The following is a 17,652-nucleotide window of genomic DNA, read 5'->3' as shown; positions in this document are numbered from 1 at the left end:
AGGCAGGAGTGCCGGAGGTGGAAAATCATTTTGAAAACTTTGCGATAAAGAGTAGGTCAGGCAAGAATCAACAGATGCTAAATCTATGGGGAATTTTTATGAGAAGTAGATATTTACATGATCTTAAAGTATCTCCCCACAGATTGCTTATTAGTTGTGTATCTGTGTGTGTATCTCTGTGTGTGTGTATCTGTGTGTGTGTGTGTGTGTGTGTGTGAGAGAGAGAGAGAGAGAGAGAGAGAGAAAGTGATTATACAGTGGAGAAATTAGGCAACACCTTAACCGGTGATCAAAATTAACTCACCAGTAAAGTGAGAGAAAGACAGACAGACTTCATGGGCCTCCAGATGTGGTCCCCTGAGAAGGACACTCCTCACCCCGTTAGCTTTCTGGGCAAGAAAGCACCACCTCAATCTAACCACGAGGAAACATCAGATAAACACAAAATGAGAAATATCTTTTTTTAAAAGTGGGGACTGTATTCTTCAAACACATCAGTATTATAAAAGGTAAAAAAACAAAACAAAACAAAAACTGCTGTGGAAATGTTTAAAGAAAAAAAGAGATATGACAGCTTAAGCCCAGACTGGATCCTGCACTGGAGGCAAGCAATGCATTGAGGGACATTGCTGGGTCAACGGACAGAAGTGAATTGTGGCCACATAAGGGACTATCCCTGCTCTTGGAAATATACTCCTAAGTATGTAAGGGTGAGGGGCATGATGTATGGAACAAACTCTGAAATGGTTCAAATGTCTGTGCACTTGAGAGAGAGGGAGAGAAGGCAAGCAAGCACGTGTGCACAGATGATAAAGCAAACGGGGCAAAATGTTAACAGTTGGGCAGCTGGTGGGGTAAATGTTATATGGATGTTCTTTGTACCATTTTATTTTTGTACCTTTTGTGAAAATTTTGAAAAAAATGTCCAAATGAAAAATTTTAAAATCATGCTTTTGAATAGCATTTAATGACACTGAAATAAGTTTGATTGTCAATTCTTTAAATGAGCTCAATTTTGTGAAAAATAAAAATTTTAAATGTATCTTATTTTTCTACTTTTAAAAAGCTAGAAGGAGGCAAACCAACATATAAACAGGTATCATTTTGGGGTTATGGATGATTTGATTCTGTTGGATTGGTTATCGTGTTTCATATTTTCCAAAGTTTCTACATTAAGCATTATTACTTTAATAATTAGAGAAAAATTATTTTTGAAAGAGGAAAATAGACATCCCGTAAAGTTTCATGTAACACTGCTGACTACTGTCTCACTGATTAATAAAAACAAAAACAAAACCGAACAAAAAAACCTGAATCATTGAAATGTCCAAATGATAGAAAAGGTTGTTAGAGAGGTTAAGCAAATTATGACATGTCTGAAATATTATACATTCATAAAAATTTATGTTTACCCAATCAATTTATGGACCAACCTAAGTGTCCAAAAATAGGGGATTGGATAAATAATAGCATAGCTGTAAAACACAAAACATGCAGAATGTTTTCTGACCTGGAGTGTTCTGAGAGCAGAGGGCGTGCTTTTACCTCTTTGCTGTCTTGCAGACTGTAAACATCCTGTCTGCACATATCTGCTGAATGAATAAACCTCACACGTGAGGCATTTGGGAGGGGGCAGGGATGGTGGAATTACCAGGGCTTTTTCTTGTCTCCATTATTCTTTGATGTATTTTAAAATATTCTATCATAAATTTAATAACATGGGATTTTTAATTTAAAAAGTTATAGCATGTATGTATCATCACATTGAGAAAAGATTGCAAAGATATTCATAAAAAATGGGGGGGTTACCTCTGTGCAGGGGTGTTATGGGTGATTCTTGTCATCTTTTTTCTTGATTAGTAGTAATACTTTTACTTTTAAGAGTTATTTTAAAAAAGGATTGGAATTATAAAGTAAATTACAAAAAAAAGATAAAAGGTACTTGGACATGGTAAGCATGCAACAATGGTAAGAAAATATTTACTAGGGCCATGTCAGGACAAAAGTAGGATCCAAAATTGTATATACACAGTATGACAATGAACTCGGAAAAAATCTCCACCTTTGTGTTGAAGGCAGTGCTCTCAGGTTATACAGTGGTTGGCTCTATGTCACTTGCGTTGTATTACTTTAAAATAGGGACGCTGTACTGTAGAGCACAGGGAACTATATTCAATACCTTGTAATAGCCTAGAATGAAAAAGAATGTGAAATGGAATATATATATACGTATAACTGAATCACTATGCTGTACACCAGAAATAAACACAACATTGTAATCTGACTACACTTTAATTAAAAAGACGCTTTACAAAATAAACAAAAATTAAACAAAAATCCTGATGTTTTAATCATGTAGACATTAGTATAGAATTAAAAATTAAAATTTCCTAGTAATTGCATGCAAACGTATTATCAAATTCCAAACAATACAGAAGATTAACCTAATTACTGGAATTGTTTCAGGCCAGAGTTATCTTAATTGTAGAAATCTGTTTTGAGAATAAATCTATGACTTTATTTTTAATTTTGTGGGTTTAGCTTTGTAATTTTTGTTTTACTATATCAGACATAATTCCATAATCATAAAAAAAAGTTTTTGTTCTGAAAGAAACCTGGTGAAATCACTTATATAAAAGATCCATTTGACTTGAAAAACAATAGGGAGGCTAGGTGGGAGATAGAATGTATTTTATCAGTTTAGATTTTGAACAACATGCATACATAGAGTTGTCCTTTATAAGAGAGCTGGTAAAGGGACTGCCACTGAAGCACATGAAACCATTTTCAGTATACCCAGAAGAGTGGTCACCCTGTGCAACTCTTTCATTGCTCAGATAGTTGTACCAGGCAGTACTTTGCTAGGCATGAAAAAATATATATATAACTGTCAGTCAAAAGAGCAGAATTAAAGGAAGCAAGAGGCATTTACTTTTTTCCCTAGAAAGTTATTGTCTAGGAGATGGAAGAGGCTCTTGATTATTTTAACACACACACACTCAAGCACAACCACACATGCACACCCATGCTAACACACTAGAAAAGCCACAGGCTATCTCTGAAGAGTACATGAGAAACTGGTAACAGGAGTTGCCAACAGGGGAGGGGAACTGGGCAATGAAGAAATACTTTAGGAGGAAAACTTGGTTTTCTCTGTGTACATTTTCATGTTCTTTAACTTTTAAAAAATGATGTGCACATAGCAAATTTCCAAAAATGAACATGTATTAATTAAAAACAATTCTTTTTTGAAAGTTGGGATTCATGGAGCAAACATGAAAACTAAATTAGGGAAAAGTAAAATTGGCTTTCTTATGAGAATACTCTTGACTTGGCATGGTTAGTTCCCATCCCCGAATGACTTGAAAGTGACTAAATCCAAGACTTGCCAACACTGTCTGCCCCCACAGGTCTGTGCTCACCCCTCCTCTCCTGCTGTCTTTGCTTACAGGCAGAAGGCTCCTGACCTACCACTGCTGGGGCCTACTTTTGCCTCTCTGCTCTCAGGAAGAGAGGTGAGCTAACCGTTTACACTGGGTCTTCATGGCTCCTGTGTGCCCAACCACAGGCAGGTGGCTGGAATGAGGGGGCCATCACTGCCCACCAACACCGGGAAGCAAAGGTCAGACCCAAGGGCCTGACCCCACAATCTTCATCTCATGAGCATCATACTAACATCATGTCACCCCATTATGTGACACCGTCTTATGAGGCAGAGACAATCTACCAAAATTTTACATCTCTCATCTGTGCAGAGGCCAGAGAGTCCACTTCTCTTCAGAATATGCATCAGAGTGTGGGCAATTCTGAAAAGTTATATTTTGTATTTACATCTACATAGTCACTTCACGGTTAAAAGTGTATCCAAGCACCCAGCTTCTCAAGTCAGAACCACAGGGGTCAGTTCTGCTTTCATTTTTGCCTTCCATGATGTCTTCACGATTTTACTTTAGAAATAGCTTTCAAATTTTGCCCACCCACTTCCTCCACCTCTGCTGACAATGACATACAACCAGACCCTCATAATCTATGGCCACCCTCCCTGCTAGTCCCCTGCTACTGCTGCCTCTCCTATGTCTCACACCAGGCTGGCTTCCAAAAGCACAGGTCTGACAACTTCACTCCACTGGAGACCACAGTGTCCCTCAGCTCCTGCAGTCACGGGCCATGTCCCTTGGATGGCCAGACATACAAAGTCCTTTGCAGTCTCTTTTCAGTCTTCTTTCCAGTTTTCTTCCTGCTCCCACATAACTGTATTCCTACTTATCCCAGCACTCGTCAGGGACACTGTAAGTGTTCATTTACCTGCACACACCCTCCCGTGAGCTCCCCCAGGATACGGCACACTGTGCCTTTTTGAGGTCCAGCACTGAACCCAGCGCCTTGCACCCAGGAGGAGCCCCATCAGCATAAGGGCGAATGAAGGCAGGTGGACCTTCTGAATGAGTAATACAGCCATGTCATGATGCGGGTTCCAAATCAGTAGGTCTAGGGTGAAATCTGAGAGTCTGCGTTTCTTACAGGTTCTGCTGCTGGTCTAGGGACCACACTGAGTAGTAAGGACTCAGAGAACAGTAAAAGTTTTTCAGATGGAGGAGAGTATGGACATAAATATTCCTAGAGGAATCTTGAATTTTTGAGTGAATTTTTGATCTCAGAAGAGATAAAAAGAAGTAAAATGTTACATAATGATATAATATTTATATATATACAATGATATTATATATCATTTAAAATACATTTACATATAAAGCTATGAAACTATAGATTATTCCAGAAAAATGGTAAAATAAATAATAAAGGGGCAAAAAATAAGTTATTTGCTCTTAAATTCTCAATATCAATATTCTAATTCTCAACTGGGAGTTGTATTAGAATCACCTGGGAGGCTTTTTAACCAGCAAATAGTGTCTCCCCACCTTTCTACCACCAATCTGATTTGCACCCTTAGAGGAATGTGAAACCCTCTGCCCCCGCGCTCCCTGCCCACTGCCCCCAGCTACAAAAAACTACAGCCTTGGAGAATGCTTTTGTTACTGATGGGAAAGTATTGTGTCACTCAGCCGTGCTGGAGAAGAAACAAGCTTCCAGCTATATAATAATTCAGATCCAAGAAATCTCCTGCAAAGGGTTTCAGCCAGGGTGTCTACATAGGCTGTTCTTCCCTCTGCCTGAAAACCTCTTCCTCCATTTCTGACCAAGTCCCATTCTTTTTCCAGATCTTCAAAACTATCCCTTCATCATATGCCAAACTGTTCCTTCTTAGCACAAAAAAGCAACCAAGAAACAGCTGTTTGTCTTTCTTCCCCATTAGACTGTGAGTTCCAAAGGACAAGTCCACTGTATCTGCCAGACCCAGCTCTGGGCACAGCAATGCTATAGCTGGTGCCCAGGAGAATAACAAAAGAAGGCCGCTTTCCATACCTAATGGAATTTCCTCTTTCACTCTTATGCCCTGTCTGCAACTGGCCAAGCAGAATTCCTAAGAAGGCTGACAGTACAGGGCTAGGAACTGTGTAAATGACAACATAAATGTCCTGAGGTTTGTTTGGTCCAAGTTGTTTGGGTTGGGGAACCAGACAGAAACAGTCTTTTTCCTACCCAGTGTTAAAATTAAATAATGTTTACCTCTTACAAAACATGTACATTTAAGACAGGAAGCAGAGGCACAAAATGAACACCGGTGAAGGCAGCACCCAAGAAATGAACTACAACAGCAGCTGCCCATGAAGCTACAAGGGTGTTCTATCCTCTTATCTCTGGCCTTTCACCACCAGAGGTAACCACTCTTAGGAACTTGAGATCATTACTAATTTGTTTCTACCGCACTCTTATGCATCTCTAAACAATAAGTTGTTTAGCATTGCTTGCTTTTGAGCCTTGTAAAATGGTATTGTTCTGGTGTGATTGTCTATAGCTTGTTCTTTTTTTTTTTTTTTAATGCAATATTGTTCCTAAGACTCAACTATGCTAGTGTGTATAGCTGTGGCTCATTCACTTTCATCACAGTACACTACTGCATTATATGAACATATCACCATTTATTCCTGCTTTCCTCATCAGTGGATATTGGGATATTTCTGTTTGTGTGTTTGGTTTTTTTTCCCTCTCTCTTACAAACAGTGCTGCTACAAACAGTCCTTGGACTTGTCTTCAGGAACACCTGTGAGTTTATCTAGAGTATATACCAAAGAGTAGACCTGGTTCAGGTGTGGGTTCAGGTTTCTAAGATAATGCCAAATCTTTTGAAGCAATGATGCCACTTTATGTCCCCAGCAGCAATGCATGAATCCCTGATGATCTATAGCTTCACCAACAGCTTGTGTTCTGGGGACACAGGAACTGTCAGACTGCAGCATTTTTGTGCCAGAAGGCAGCACTCCTGCCTGGACTGGCTCTTTCCTCCTGGCCATCTGACAGAAGAGCCTGATTCAAGACTCTGCCCAAGAGGTGGGCCCCTGGGCCTTATATCTTGTTGAATCCTGACTTTGGGACAGAGCACTAAATTGAGATAAGAGACTGTCGTGGATATACAGTCATCATAGAAGGCAATCAATCATAGACTGTGGAATGTAGAAGGACCCTAAGGCCAAATCCTTCACTCTACATTTAAGGAGACAGAGGATCAGAAAGGTTAAATGACTTGACAAGTTCTCAGAAATGAGTGCAAGAACCTGTCTCCAGGGCTCACGATTCTTAGTCAAGTGATTTTTTAAAAGTATGTTTGTTTTAGTAATTTAAGATGGCATAACACAATCTATTAAGTTAAAAATGACTCTGTAAATACTCAAACAACTGCCAATTTATTTTTAAAAGGGAGTTGTTTGACTTATGTGATTGACGAACTTGGTAAATTCATCATCTTTCCTCGTGAAGTAAACAGAAGTAACATTGAATTTCAATGAGATAGAGGAAAGATGCAATTTCCAAAATTTCAGTTTTCAATAGGCAAATTTAACAGTATTAAAGGACACCAATCTCCTGGGGAAAATAATCCCCAATCCTTGTCCTTGGATCATCCCCTCAGGCAAATGATAGGTGTGGTCTTAAGAAGCTATTATGTGAGGAAGGCAAACTTCAGATGCAGTGAAATTTCAATTCCTCCTCCTCTTCTGAGTCCTTATAGTTAAACTATTGTAAGAGGCTGGGACCTGTTTGTGAATATTAGAGCAAAACAGCCTCAGTAACCTGCTGGTGTATAATCTCAGATGGCTTTACATGTGAATGTAGAAAAACTCTGACAAGAGACCAACTTGCAGCTGAGGTACTTAGTGCTCTTCAGAGTGCGCATACCAAGCATGGCACGATCCTGTGCAGAGGAATCTGTCCCCAAGCATCAGAGGCAGTATAAAGCAACTGGGGAGGGGAGAAGGACTGCTTCATAGGAAGGGTGTTTGTGTGAAGGAGAGTGCCTTCTGAAGCCTGTGGTGGAAATTTCCACTCTGGAGCTGTTAATTTCAGGAACCCCCGCCCTCCCTTCCCCAAATGCCTTGCTCATCTCTACCCCAAGAATCCATTTGCCACTTAAAAATATCTTTTGGTTTAACAATGTCTGCAGGCTGGCAATAAAAGCTTTCCAAGAGGCATCCCTCTTTTAATGTCAGGATAAAAGTCAGGAGCTGTTTATTACTTTGGGGTGGGGGGGGTGGTGCTTGGAGGGAAAGAACACCAAGTAATTCTGCAAAGAATGCTGACCAAACGGTACTGAGGTACTCCTGGTTCAGGTTTTCCTCCCAGCAGTCATTTTAATCAGCACTTCCCCTATTTAATGAGCTTGTAGTGCCATTACATAATCACCCAGCTCACTGGATTAATGATGAAAAGAGGAACTGATTTTTCCAGTTGCATCATTTGAAGTAAATGTTAACTTTCTTTCTGAGTCCTTAGTTAACCGCATTAGTGTGACAAATATGTCTTTGTCTAGCATAAGTAATTAGAATTTAATCACTTTAACTGCATCTTAATTACCCCAAATGAATTGAAAGGACATTTAATAGCAAAGATTAAATTGCCTTAATGAACGATTTTTGTGACTCCATCAATACTTGAATTGCGTTAGCCACTCCTCTCACGCACTTCGCTTGCAGTGATCACGGGGGTCACTAGGTGGCGCGCTTCGCTCGTTTATTTATTTAATTTTCCCCATTGATCTGTTTTAGAAGACAACAGGAAAGAAAGCAAAAAGCACATAGTTTATAATGTTCCTTTGATAACCTCTCTTTGGGACCATGAGATCATCACCAGACGTGAAACGAAAGCAGGGATTTCAGAAACTGTCGATTCTGAGTACCCTATGCGTATGCAAAGGGAGATGAGAAACATGAATAACTGGAAACATGCGATGCTTGACGGAAATTTTAAGTTGCCCTCTGGATGATTGCCAACATATAGTTTAAGTCAATTTATTATTTTCTTGGTGCAGAGTCCTAAAACATGAGTAACAAGAAGCTTGGAATAGCAAGACGGACACTGATGTGAATTCAAGAAATGCAAGTGCAGATCAGAACACCAATGCCTGAAAGTATGGGAAGTTTGGGCCTTTAGATCCTCCTCCAGACGTGGATCCCAGTGGACTAGTCCTACCCACAGAACACATCTAATGAGATGGGTCTTGCCCATCAATAATTGTTTAAGTGAACAAATGGATGGAGAGACTTGGGTTCAATGTCTAGCTCTGTTACTGCCTCCTACCTCAAATTCCTTCTGGCTGCTTCTTCAAAAGAGAGCAATAAAAAGTCTCTCTTATAAGTCTTGAGTAAAAAAGAAATAAGTTTCCACAAGTCCTCTCTTTGAGAGTCCCAGAGGGAAGACACACTTTAATTCCAAGGCCTTTATTATGCAGAGACTTCCTTCCTAGACTGGGTGTTTATGACAGTGGATCAGACATTTCCACACTCTGGATCCACTGACCTGGTGGATCTGAATCAGTAAATGAGGCAGAGTGGAGGGTAAGGGGATTCTGGGCTTTGAGCTGGGAAACCTGAGTTCAGGGCCTCAGTGATTTTCAGCTGTGTTACCACAGGTAAGTTATTTAATTTCATTGAATAGAGAAAGAGGAAAAGTGATTGTAACTACCTTGTAAGCTAGTAGCCCTCAAACTTTGCTGCATATTAAAACCACCTCAGAGCTCTTAAAAATCCCAATGCTTAAGCCATGCCCTATACTAGTTACACCAGAATATCTAGGAGTTTTGCCAGAAATCATTTTTTAAGGATCCCTAAATGATTCCAAAGTGTAGCAAGATTTGGGAGCCACTGACATAGACAGTGAGTATTAAGTGAGGACATCTATGTGCCCAGCACAGTGTATTAGCACACCTGACTAACAGAATGTACACAGTAGACACAATCTCCTTCCTTATCAATTGCCATGACAAATCTGTGGGTTATACTTCAGGATCTGGTTCTGTTCAGCTGTTGTCTTATCAAATTATCTCACCTAAAGAAGAAGAAAATTTTTAGAAGCTAATTTGTTCCAACTTTATGATGATGTAACATCTTTTGGGAGGAACTTAATGTGGATGGTTCTATAAGCAAGACCCTGTGATAAAACCTAAATTCATATGTTTGTATCAAAAGAATCAAATTGCCCTATGACTGGTCTGGTCATCTAATCCAAATCCTATCATTTCAAAAGAAAATTAAGCTTCATTAGTATTAATATACTTGTGTTAAAATAAAAATCTGTGCAAATCTATTGATAGAAGACAGGAATTTATGATTGTAGAGTAAATTCATTCACATTAGAAATCAGGTTTTTGGTTTTTTGTTTGTTTGTTTGTTTTGTTTTTTTTACTGAACTCTATGACGCTGACACTTCTTGTAAAAATAATGGGGCTTTCTTCTTCCAAAGGTGCTTATTCATCTTATTTAAATAGAGACATAATGAAAATAGTATTTAATGAATACTTGTTGAATGCTTTTATCCAGAGTGATAGGAAATCTATCCTCTACCATGACTTCAATAAGACCCTCCCTGTTGCTAACCTAGTTTGGGAACCATTGAATTTTACCAAAAGCATGGAAATTCTGCTGTTTTAATGTGGACTGAAGTGAAACTAGTCACTTCTCATCCAATCCATCAAGGCTCCTTGGTTGCCTTACAATATTAAATTGGTGTTTATTCCAATGTATGGAGTTTACAAAGAGCACTGAGCAATGTTACTCGAAGGACAAAGCTTCTAACTATAGATTTTGAAGAGCAAGACACCCGGGAACCTCCTTTTTAATTACCCACCTTCATTAGACATGAGGGTTTTCTTTCTTACAAGGAAATCAAGAATAAATGTTACCAATACACTCTGTGAGAGTGATTTTTTTTTTCAGAGAACTTTAGGTAGCAGCATCTGTTTGATTAGCTGAATTTGCCACGAATGTGGAAATGATGACATCAAAACAGCTCATGTAACAACCTCCTTAAAGACCTCGTAGATTAAAGATGACTATAGATTTTCCCCAGCACGGATCAAAGGGACTGAATTGAACGTTTTAGCTTAATGATCCAACCCCTGTCACACCCATAGGGACTCGAATTCCGATTGTATAAGCAGGTGTGCACGTGCACTCAGATGCACACAGAAAGCTGCTGAGGAGGGAGGGAAAGATCAACCACCTGATCGACAAGAATAGGTTTGATCTTTCCCGTTACTTGGCTGTGCTGGGGTATATTCCTGGCGGGACCTCAGCTATCTCTCATAAACTTCGAAATATTAGCTGTTAGTTTTCGTTTCCTCACTACGGCTATTCAAAGGCATCCTAGCCACCTTCCAGGGGCGAAGAGAAACGAACACGCAGGCGGAGCCCTGTCCAGGGTCCTGACGCCGTGCCGGGGCTGCAGGCCAGTAGGCCTCCGAGAGTCCTTTCATCAACCCCACTGGAGAGCAAACAAAGACCTTCAAGCTCAAAGCCTCAGGGAAGCCTTCTAACCCCCGTCAGTTAGCTGGACGGGGAAACAACAAAACAAAGGAAACGCTAATCCACTCTCCTGTCACTACACCCCAAGCCCCAACCTCCTATTCAGATTTCCAAGGTCACCTTCTCTACTGTGACCCTGATTTTCTCAAATAATAACATGCCAGAAAAACTATAATTTGGATATAAATTCCAAACATGCATTTTGTTTTGAGAGGTTAGAGCTAGGGTACACTGGGGGAATGGTAATTTTGTCTCATCAGTTGGGTTTGTTCAGGACCAAGTTATATCCACTAGCTATCCTTTTCTTCCTCCACTACACTCTTTTCCTATCAAAACAGTTACTGTTTTGAAAATCACTAGGACGTCGATATTCTAAAAACAAAGTCTCAGCAGGCATCCATCTCCTTTCTGTGGCGGATTGAACCACCGAGGCTTGCTGGGTGCCTGGCCCCGCGGTCAGCAGGGGGCGCCCGCAGCTACTGCAGCACAGTCAGTTCCACTACCAGGAGAAGGTGAGTCCAAAGAGAGCAGGAGTTTAGCTCTCTGCGGCACGCTGAGCGATCGCACGCAGCTTGAAGATAAAGAAAAATGCAGGCTGGGCTTTAAGTCGCTTTGCTGCTACAACACAACGGTGCTATTGTTGGCACAGACTATCCCAAGTGCCAGTTGCAAAACAGCTATGGCAGGACTGAATCTCTGGTGACTTGTCTTCGCCCAGGGCCGGTCGGGTCGCTCTGGTCGACCCCGATCGCCCTCCTGGTGTTTCCAAAGCGCTTAGAGCTGCACCGCTGGCGGAAGAGCCAAGTCCTCCGAACAGACCGCAGGGTTTATTGTCTCAGGCGGCCGCGATGCACTGACACTAGGTCACCACACAATAACCGTCAGATCTCCGCAAGCCCCAGCAGCTGGTCTCCCTCACCTAGTCAAAAACTATCTGCTCCAGTCTTCATCATATACACATTTCTTAACCCCATGCGCTCCTTTCTCTCTTCCTGAGGTTTCTGTGCTCCCCAATGGGGACTGCAGGAGACAACTATTGTCCCATACCCTCGAAGGGTCAGACATGGGCTGTGAGAAAGGGCCACGCAGAGCCTTCTGGGGATTGTCCCCAACAGCGAGACCTGTTCGGCTGCTTGGGGGTAGGGTCCCTAGCCAACTCCCCAGAAACATGGCCACCATTAGGCCTGAGTTGGTTGGGAGACCCTGGGACTCCTTGGCCTCTGCCTGACAACTGGCTGGCCCCTAGCCCATGCTGGGAGGAGGCTACCACAAAGCTTCAGAGGAGGCGCTCCTCCCAGGCAGTCAGCCCCCCTCGCCCCCAGGCTGTGAGAAGGTTGAGATCTGCGGCGCCCTGTGGGCCCTTTGTTCATGCCGCAGCCGTCTGGGATCAGCTGCACTGTGCAAGACCCGCTGGGCAGAGATGCAGGGCCTGGAGGGGAAACAGTCGGCTTGGCACCTTCTCCTCCTACTCTTGGGCCCAGGAACCCTTCCAGTTCCCGCGTCCCACACACCCAGTCCTGGCTCTTCTCCCAGCCCAGAATCTTCTAGGATTGGGGAAATGGGGTTCCCAGGGTCCAGTATGGCACTCCTGCTTGGCTCCTGGGGCCCAGGGAAGTGAGGGGACAGATGAAATGTCACCCGCCAGGATAAATATTAACAAAAAGCAAATGGACTTGTGCGGGGGGCCAGTTATCAATCAACCAGGCCGCAAGGCCACTTATGGCAAACATGGCCCAGGTTGGCCTGGGCGAGACTTTCTCATGGCCACCTCCTGGCCAGACCGCCACACCGCCCCCCTTCCCTGGCCCAGGCCTTGCTCCAGGTGGTTCTGGGGCAAATCTCGGACAAGGAAAGGGCGCAGTCCCAGTTGCTGGAGACTGGTCTGGCTCCCTGATGCCACCGTTTGGAGGTTTCTTGGCCTCCAGGTTCTGCAGGGTCAGGGTGGTCCAAAACCCACCTTTGCCCGACCTAAGCCTCGTCTCCTGGGTCTTCCGTGCAGCACCTACTGGTGGGTGCACGTTGCAGCCTCTTCTTGCCCTGCCAGCTCCCCTACTGTGGCCCGCAGCCTTCTAGAATCTTTAATTGGAAACTAATCTCCTAGCGTCTTAATAGGCACCTACGTCAGAGGCGGGGCACCCACCCACCCGCACAGCCCATCTTGCCCTCCCCACCTGGAATGAGACCCAGCGCGAGCCTGGTTGCGCTGCACTTTAATGGGGCAGCAGCAAGTATTACAATCAGGGAACATATATTGATTTTTTAAAGGTAGTTAATTTGTTGAGACTTTCCTTCTCTCCCGCCTGACACCAGCCGATATAATATCATAAAGAGAAAGCGCCTCTCCAAACACGCTGCCATGTGCGGAGGGTTTTGACCTCCACAGCAGGCTGTTCGGAACTTGGGGTACTGCGAGGGGCACGAAGAAGCCACTCACCCGCCAACATCGGGAGTTGAGTGAAGGACCCAACATCCATGGGCCCTGCCTCGCTTCGGGTAGAAACGAGTTTGACGGGTCTTTGGGTGCAACAACGAGCAAAGCTGCAAGGGAGCTGGCGGTGGGGAGGCGGCTGCAATGCCCCACAGCCACAGCGAACAAGCTTGCAATCTTTTTTAAGTCACCTGCAGTCAGGGCCTACCAGAGATCTTTCGAACAGTTCAGGAAACGGCCTCACTTTTTTTTCTTTTTCTAAATGAAAATATTAACGGGACGGCTCGTTGTTCTTCGGTGATCTGAAAACAAGTCACGGATCTTGCTACGTAATGGGGTAGATCCCAGCCCGCCCCGCCCCTTTAATGAAGTTAAAGAAAGGAAAATGGAAGCGACGACGCTGCATTCTGGTTTTAGGACGTGGAGCTAGCTTGGGTTTTGGCGCCAAACGCTTGTCTCGCTGGAGTCTCTGATTTACCTCCCCCTCACCTCCGAGGAAAAGGCTGGGCATGATTCGCCACGGGCTGCTGTGTGCCAGGCAGCGGCCCCTTCGATAACCTCCTGGGTCCTGTCAACCGCGACCGGCATGCCGCCCGCGCCTCCCGTGTGCAGGTTGCAGTACAAGGGCCGCCCACGCGAGGAGGTCAGAGGGCGCCGGTACAGGGCAGGGAGCTAGGGCGGATTTCTAGGGCTCCGGGGTAGTCTCTGAACATAACTTGTCAGCTTGCCTTTCCAGGGGGCGGTAGGAGGCAGTGGGGAAAGGATAGTCATTGAAGTCCTGAGCAAGAGCCTTCAGGAGGTAGGGGATGGGGAACGAGTTTCTCTGGGGTAATGGCTCTCAATTTCCACCGTTCTTCCTCCGTTCCCCTAAACCCCACTAACCGGCTTGTGTGGGCACTGCCTCGGTAAGAGGTCATGAAACCAGGCTGTCACGGGCGTGTGAAAAGGCACTGACCACCTTGGGCTCCGGGAAAGGCGGAGCAGTCAGGCAAAGCCTTTTCGAACATCACTCCTAAAACTTTGGCTGCCCTCGGATCTCGGTCAGCCCACGGGGTAGGGGGCGATCTGGTAGCTGCACACAGAGCTACAGAGTGGAACCGTGAGAGCCCCAGAGGGTATCCTTTTTCTTCTCCCTCCCTTCCCCTTACCCCTGCCTCTCCTGGTTTCTGGGCGCAGTTTGCGAGTCCGCCTGGGGACTTTGCTTGGAGCCAAAGAGCGCGGGGCTGGGCTGGAAAACCTGGCGAGGCTAAGGCTTAGTCTGCGCGGCGCTCGGGCAGGGAGGCCACTAGAGCCCAGACCCCAGGAGTGCTGTGGGTTGTATCCCGGCTGGAGTCGCGGGCACGCCGGCACCTGCCTCCCTCTAGCTTCTCATTGGCCCGCCCGAGGTGGGGGAGGGGGCCCTGGCCTCTCGCTTTGATTTTAGACTGTGAAACGGCTCAGTGCCCCCGGCTCTGAGCGGATTGACTGTCTCTCGTTCTCCAGGGACGAATTAATGGAGAACGATCAGTTAATTAACAAACCCTCATTCCTGCTTTTACTTTTTTCTTAGCCCGGACTAGGCTAGGACGCCGGGCTGAGATTGGGTAGGGGGCAGGTGGGGGTGGGGGAGAGGTGGCATGGACCCAGGAGTCAATCAACAAAGCCCGGGTCTCATCAAACCGAGTCCACCCTCGGCTGCCCTTGGCTTCTAGGGGGTCGCCGAATCTGCTTGAAATCCCCCGTATGATTCAGGCTGGCTGGTCTCAGTTGTCCCTTCTGCCAGTAAGCCGGCCAGAGCCTTCCCGGTACCTTGGCCTAGAGAGGCTGGAGGAGCTAGGCACTGTGTCTATGCAGAGCCGCAGAAACCTTCCAGCCCAACTACGAAACATCAGGGCCTCGGGGTTTTGGGCCCAGGAGACCTCTGCTTGCAGACTTGTTTTCTTCCCCCACCCCCTGCACGGGGATTCAGACGAAAATTCATGCAGAGGAATAAAACAAAACACGAAGTCCTAAGCAAGTCGGCAGCCAAGGCGGTCCCTGGGCTCAGCTGGAAGCTCCCTTGTTACTTGGCGCCCTTATCCGGACCTTGGCACGGTCTGCCTCCTTCTCTACAGTCAGTCACAAGCGTAGAGTGCGTGCTAACCCTCACAAAGCGTCTGCGCCACACACTCTTCGCCACGCGGCTGGAACCTTTTGCTGGAACTCTCAAAGTGCGCTCCCTCACCCCCAGCATCCACAACACTAGAGTGAGCATGGGAGGGGGTCACCACAGCGAGTTCAGCCAAACATTGGAGAGCAGTTCCCGCGCGCTTCAGCCCAGCTCCCAGGTATGTGCCAGGGATACTTGACAGCATGAGTGCTGGTACACGCACATGTCACCTCCCTCTTCCCAAACCCGGAGTACCGAAACCAGAAGTGAGGCAAAGGCTGTATTCAGCCAGGTGCTGAGATTTCTCTCCACCTATGGCCGTGAGAGCTCCCTGCGCTGTCTCCCAGCACAAATGCACACCCGCAGGCACCCAGGCCGGCCGCTCAGCTCCGGAGCCTTCCACAGGCCAGCTCACTGATTCCTGGAAGAGGTTGTCTGTTTCCAGGAGCCACGCTCTGGCTCTTTCAGGCCCAGGGACCCCCTTCTCCGGGAAAGGAGGACGGGATGAAGCGTGCACAGATCTCTCTCCTTCCCTGCCTCCTTGGGTCCCTTCAGTTTCCCGAACACCTTATTTATCTCCCTGCGCGCCCAGCTCCTTGGCCCGCTCACCTGCTAAGCGGAGCGCAGACATGCGCTGGAACTCCGGCTCCTGCAGCCACTTCCACATCCTCCGGAAGGTCTCCCGGCCGGACTTGAGTTTGCTCCAGGGTTTGGGGTTGCGCAGCAGGTCCGAGAGGGTCCCTTGGGAGCGGCAGAGCACCCTCTGCGCGAAGATGGCCTGTGGGATGCTGTAGCGCTTAAGCTCGGTGGTGATACGCTGAGCCACCTCTTTGGTATTGATCTCTTCCATCTGCCCTGAATTACTTCCATTGCTGACCTGCGCACCGGTTACCGAAGGGTTGGGTTCCCGGGCCGTACCCAGGAGTTGCCCGTGGCCCTGGGCGTTCAGGTGGGCGTGGGGGTGGTGTGGAGGAAGGCCGTTGATGGGAACCATGCCGGCCGAGGTGGGCGTGAGGTGCTGTTCCCCGTGACGCCCGAGCATGGCCGGGTGGTGGGCTTCAAAGCCGTTGGGGGTTAGCATCTTGTCGGTGGGCATAGCAGCGCCCGGGTGGGCATAGTGGGGGAGCCCTTGCTGGGAGTTGTGAATGCCGCCCAGCCCGGAGCCAGAGAGGGGCGAGAGGCTCTGGCCCATGCCGGCCACGTCCTTGTGGTAGGGGGTATAGAGGTTATTCATAGATGCCAGCCCGCGCTCATCCCGCATGAGAGTGAAGCTACCGCTCACGTTGCCTGCCAGGCGCTGGTGGTGGTGAGGGTGGTGGTGGTGATGGTGGTGGTGGTGATGGTGGGGGAACTTGTCCGAGACTGTGGAGATGGGCGGCAGCGGCTGCAGAGGGGTTAAGGTGGTGTAGGTGGTGGGCATGCTCATACCTGGGGGAGTCTCGCAGGCCATAGTCATAGTGGGGTGCAGGGGGCCGGCCAGGCTGTGCTCAGGGGCCCGGTGGTGGTGGTGGTAATCGCTGCCGCCGCCGCCGCCGTCCAGCAAGGACGCCATGCCCATGGAGCGCGGGTGCGCGGGGGGCAGGTGGCTGCCGCGGTGCGCCACGGAGCTTCGCGCGTGGGGGCTGCCGCCCAGCAAGTCGGCAGGGGCAGGCACCGGCTCATGGCTCACCCCGTGCAGCTCGCCGATCGCCTCCATGGTCAGCTGCGCGTTCATCGTGATCCGGGCGAGCGGGCGGCGGACACAACATCGATGAGGCTGGGCAGAGGCGGCGAAGGGCGCACGCAGTCCGGTCTTCACATCGGCTGCTGGCGACTGCTGCCTTCCGTCCTTCCTCTCAGTGTGGGGCTCTGTCTCCCTCTCAGCTGTCTCGCCTTTCCTCTTGCCCCCACCTTCCCCTCAGAGTCCTCGGCGTTTTTTTTTTTTTTTTAATATTAATTTCCAAAAAGGATCCGCGCCCTTGGGCGAGCGCGTTGCCCCCAGCCCACCCGCCCCCGGTCCCCTCTCGCCCCTCTCCTTCTTAGAATTGTGAGGCCCCCGGCTCCCCTGACGCAGCCCGCGCGCCTTCCGCGGCTGCTGCCTGCCCGCGCCGCTGGCCAGCTCCAGCCATGGCTCGGTTACTGTTGCAGACTCTGCGGCCGCTGTTCCTCCACCGCCGCCGCCACGGCCGCCGTGGCCCGCCCTC

General features: G+C 47.0%; 1 protein-coding gene across 1 annotated transcript in view; it reads right to left on the bottom strand.

The window, feature by feature from the left end:
- Nucleotides 1–17,445, bottom strand: part of ONECUT1 (one cut homeobox 1) — a 32,454-nt gene extending 15,009 nt beyond the window's left edge. Inside the window, exon 1 of the mRNA XM_031453023.2 lies at nt 16,079–17,445. Within this exon, the coding sequence (XP_031308883.1) occupies nt 16,079–17,183 (1,105 nt within the window). The 5' untranslated portion in view covers nt 17,184–17,445. The remainder of the gene's footprint in view (nt 1–16,078) is intronic.
- Between the last annotated feature and the right edge of the window lie 207 nt (nt 17,446–17,652).

The sequence above is a fragment of the Camelus dromedarius genome, chromosome 5 (genome assembly GCF_036321535.1).
Source record: "Camelus dromedarius isolate mCamDro1 chromosome 5, mCamDro1.pat, whole genome shotgun sequence".
Taxonomy (NCBI): domain Eukaryota; kingdom Metazoa; phylum Chordata; class Mammalia; order Artiodactyla; family Camelidae; genus Camelus; species Camelus dromedarius.
Note: the sequence above shows the minus strand (reverse complement) of the source record. Positions and strands in the feature narration are given on the sequence as shown.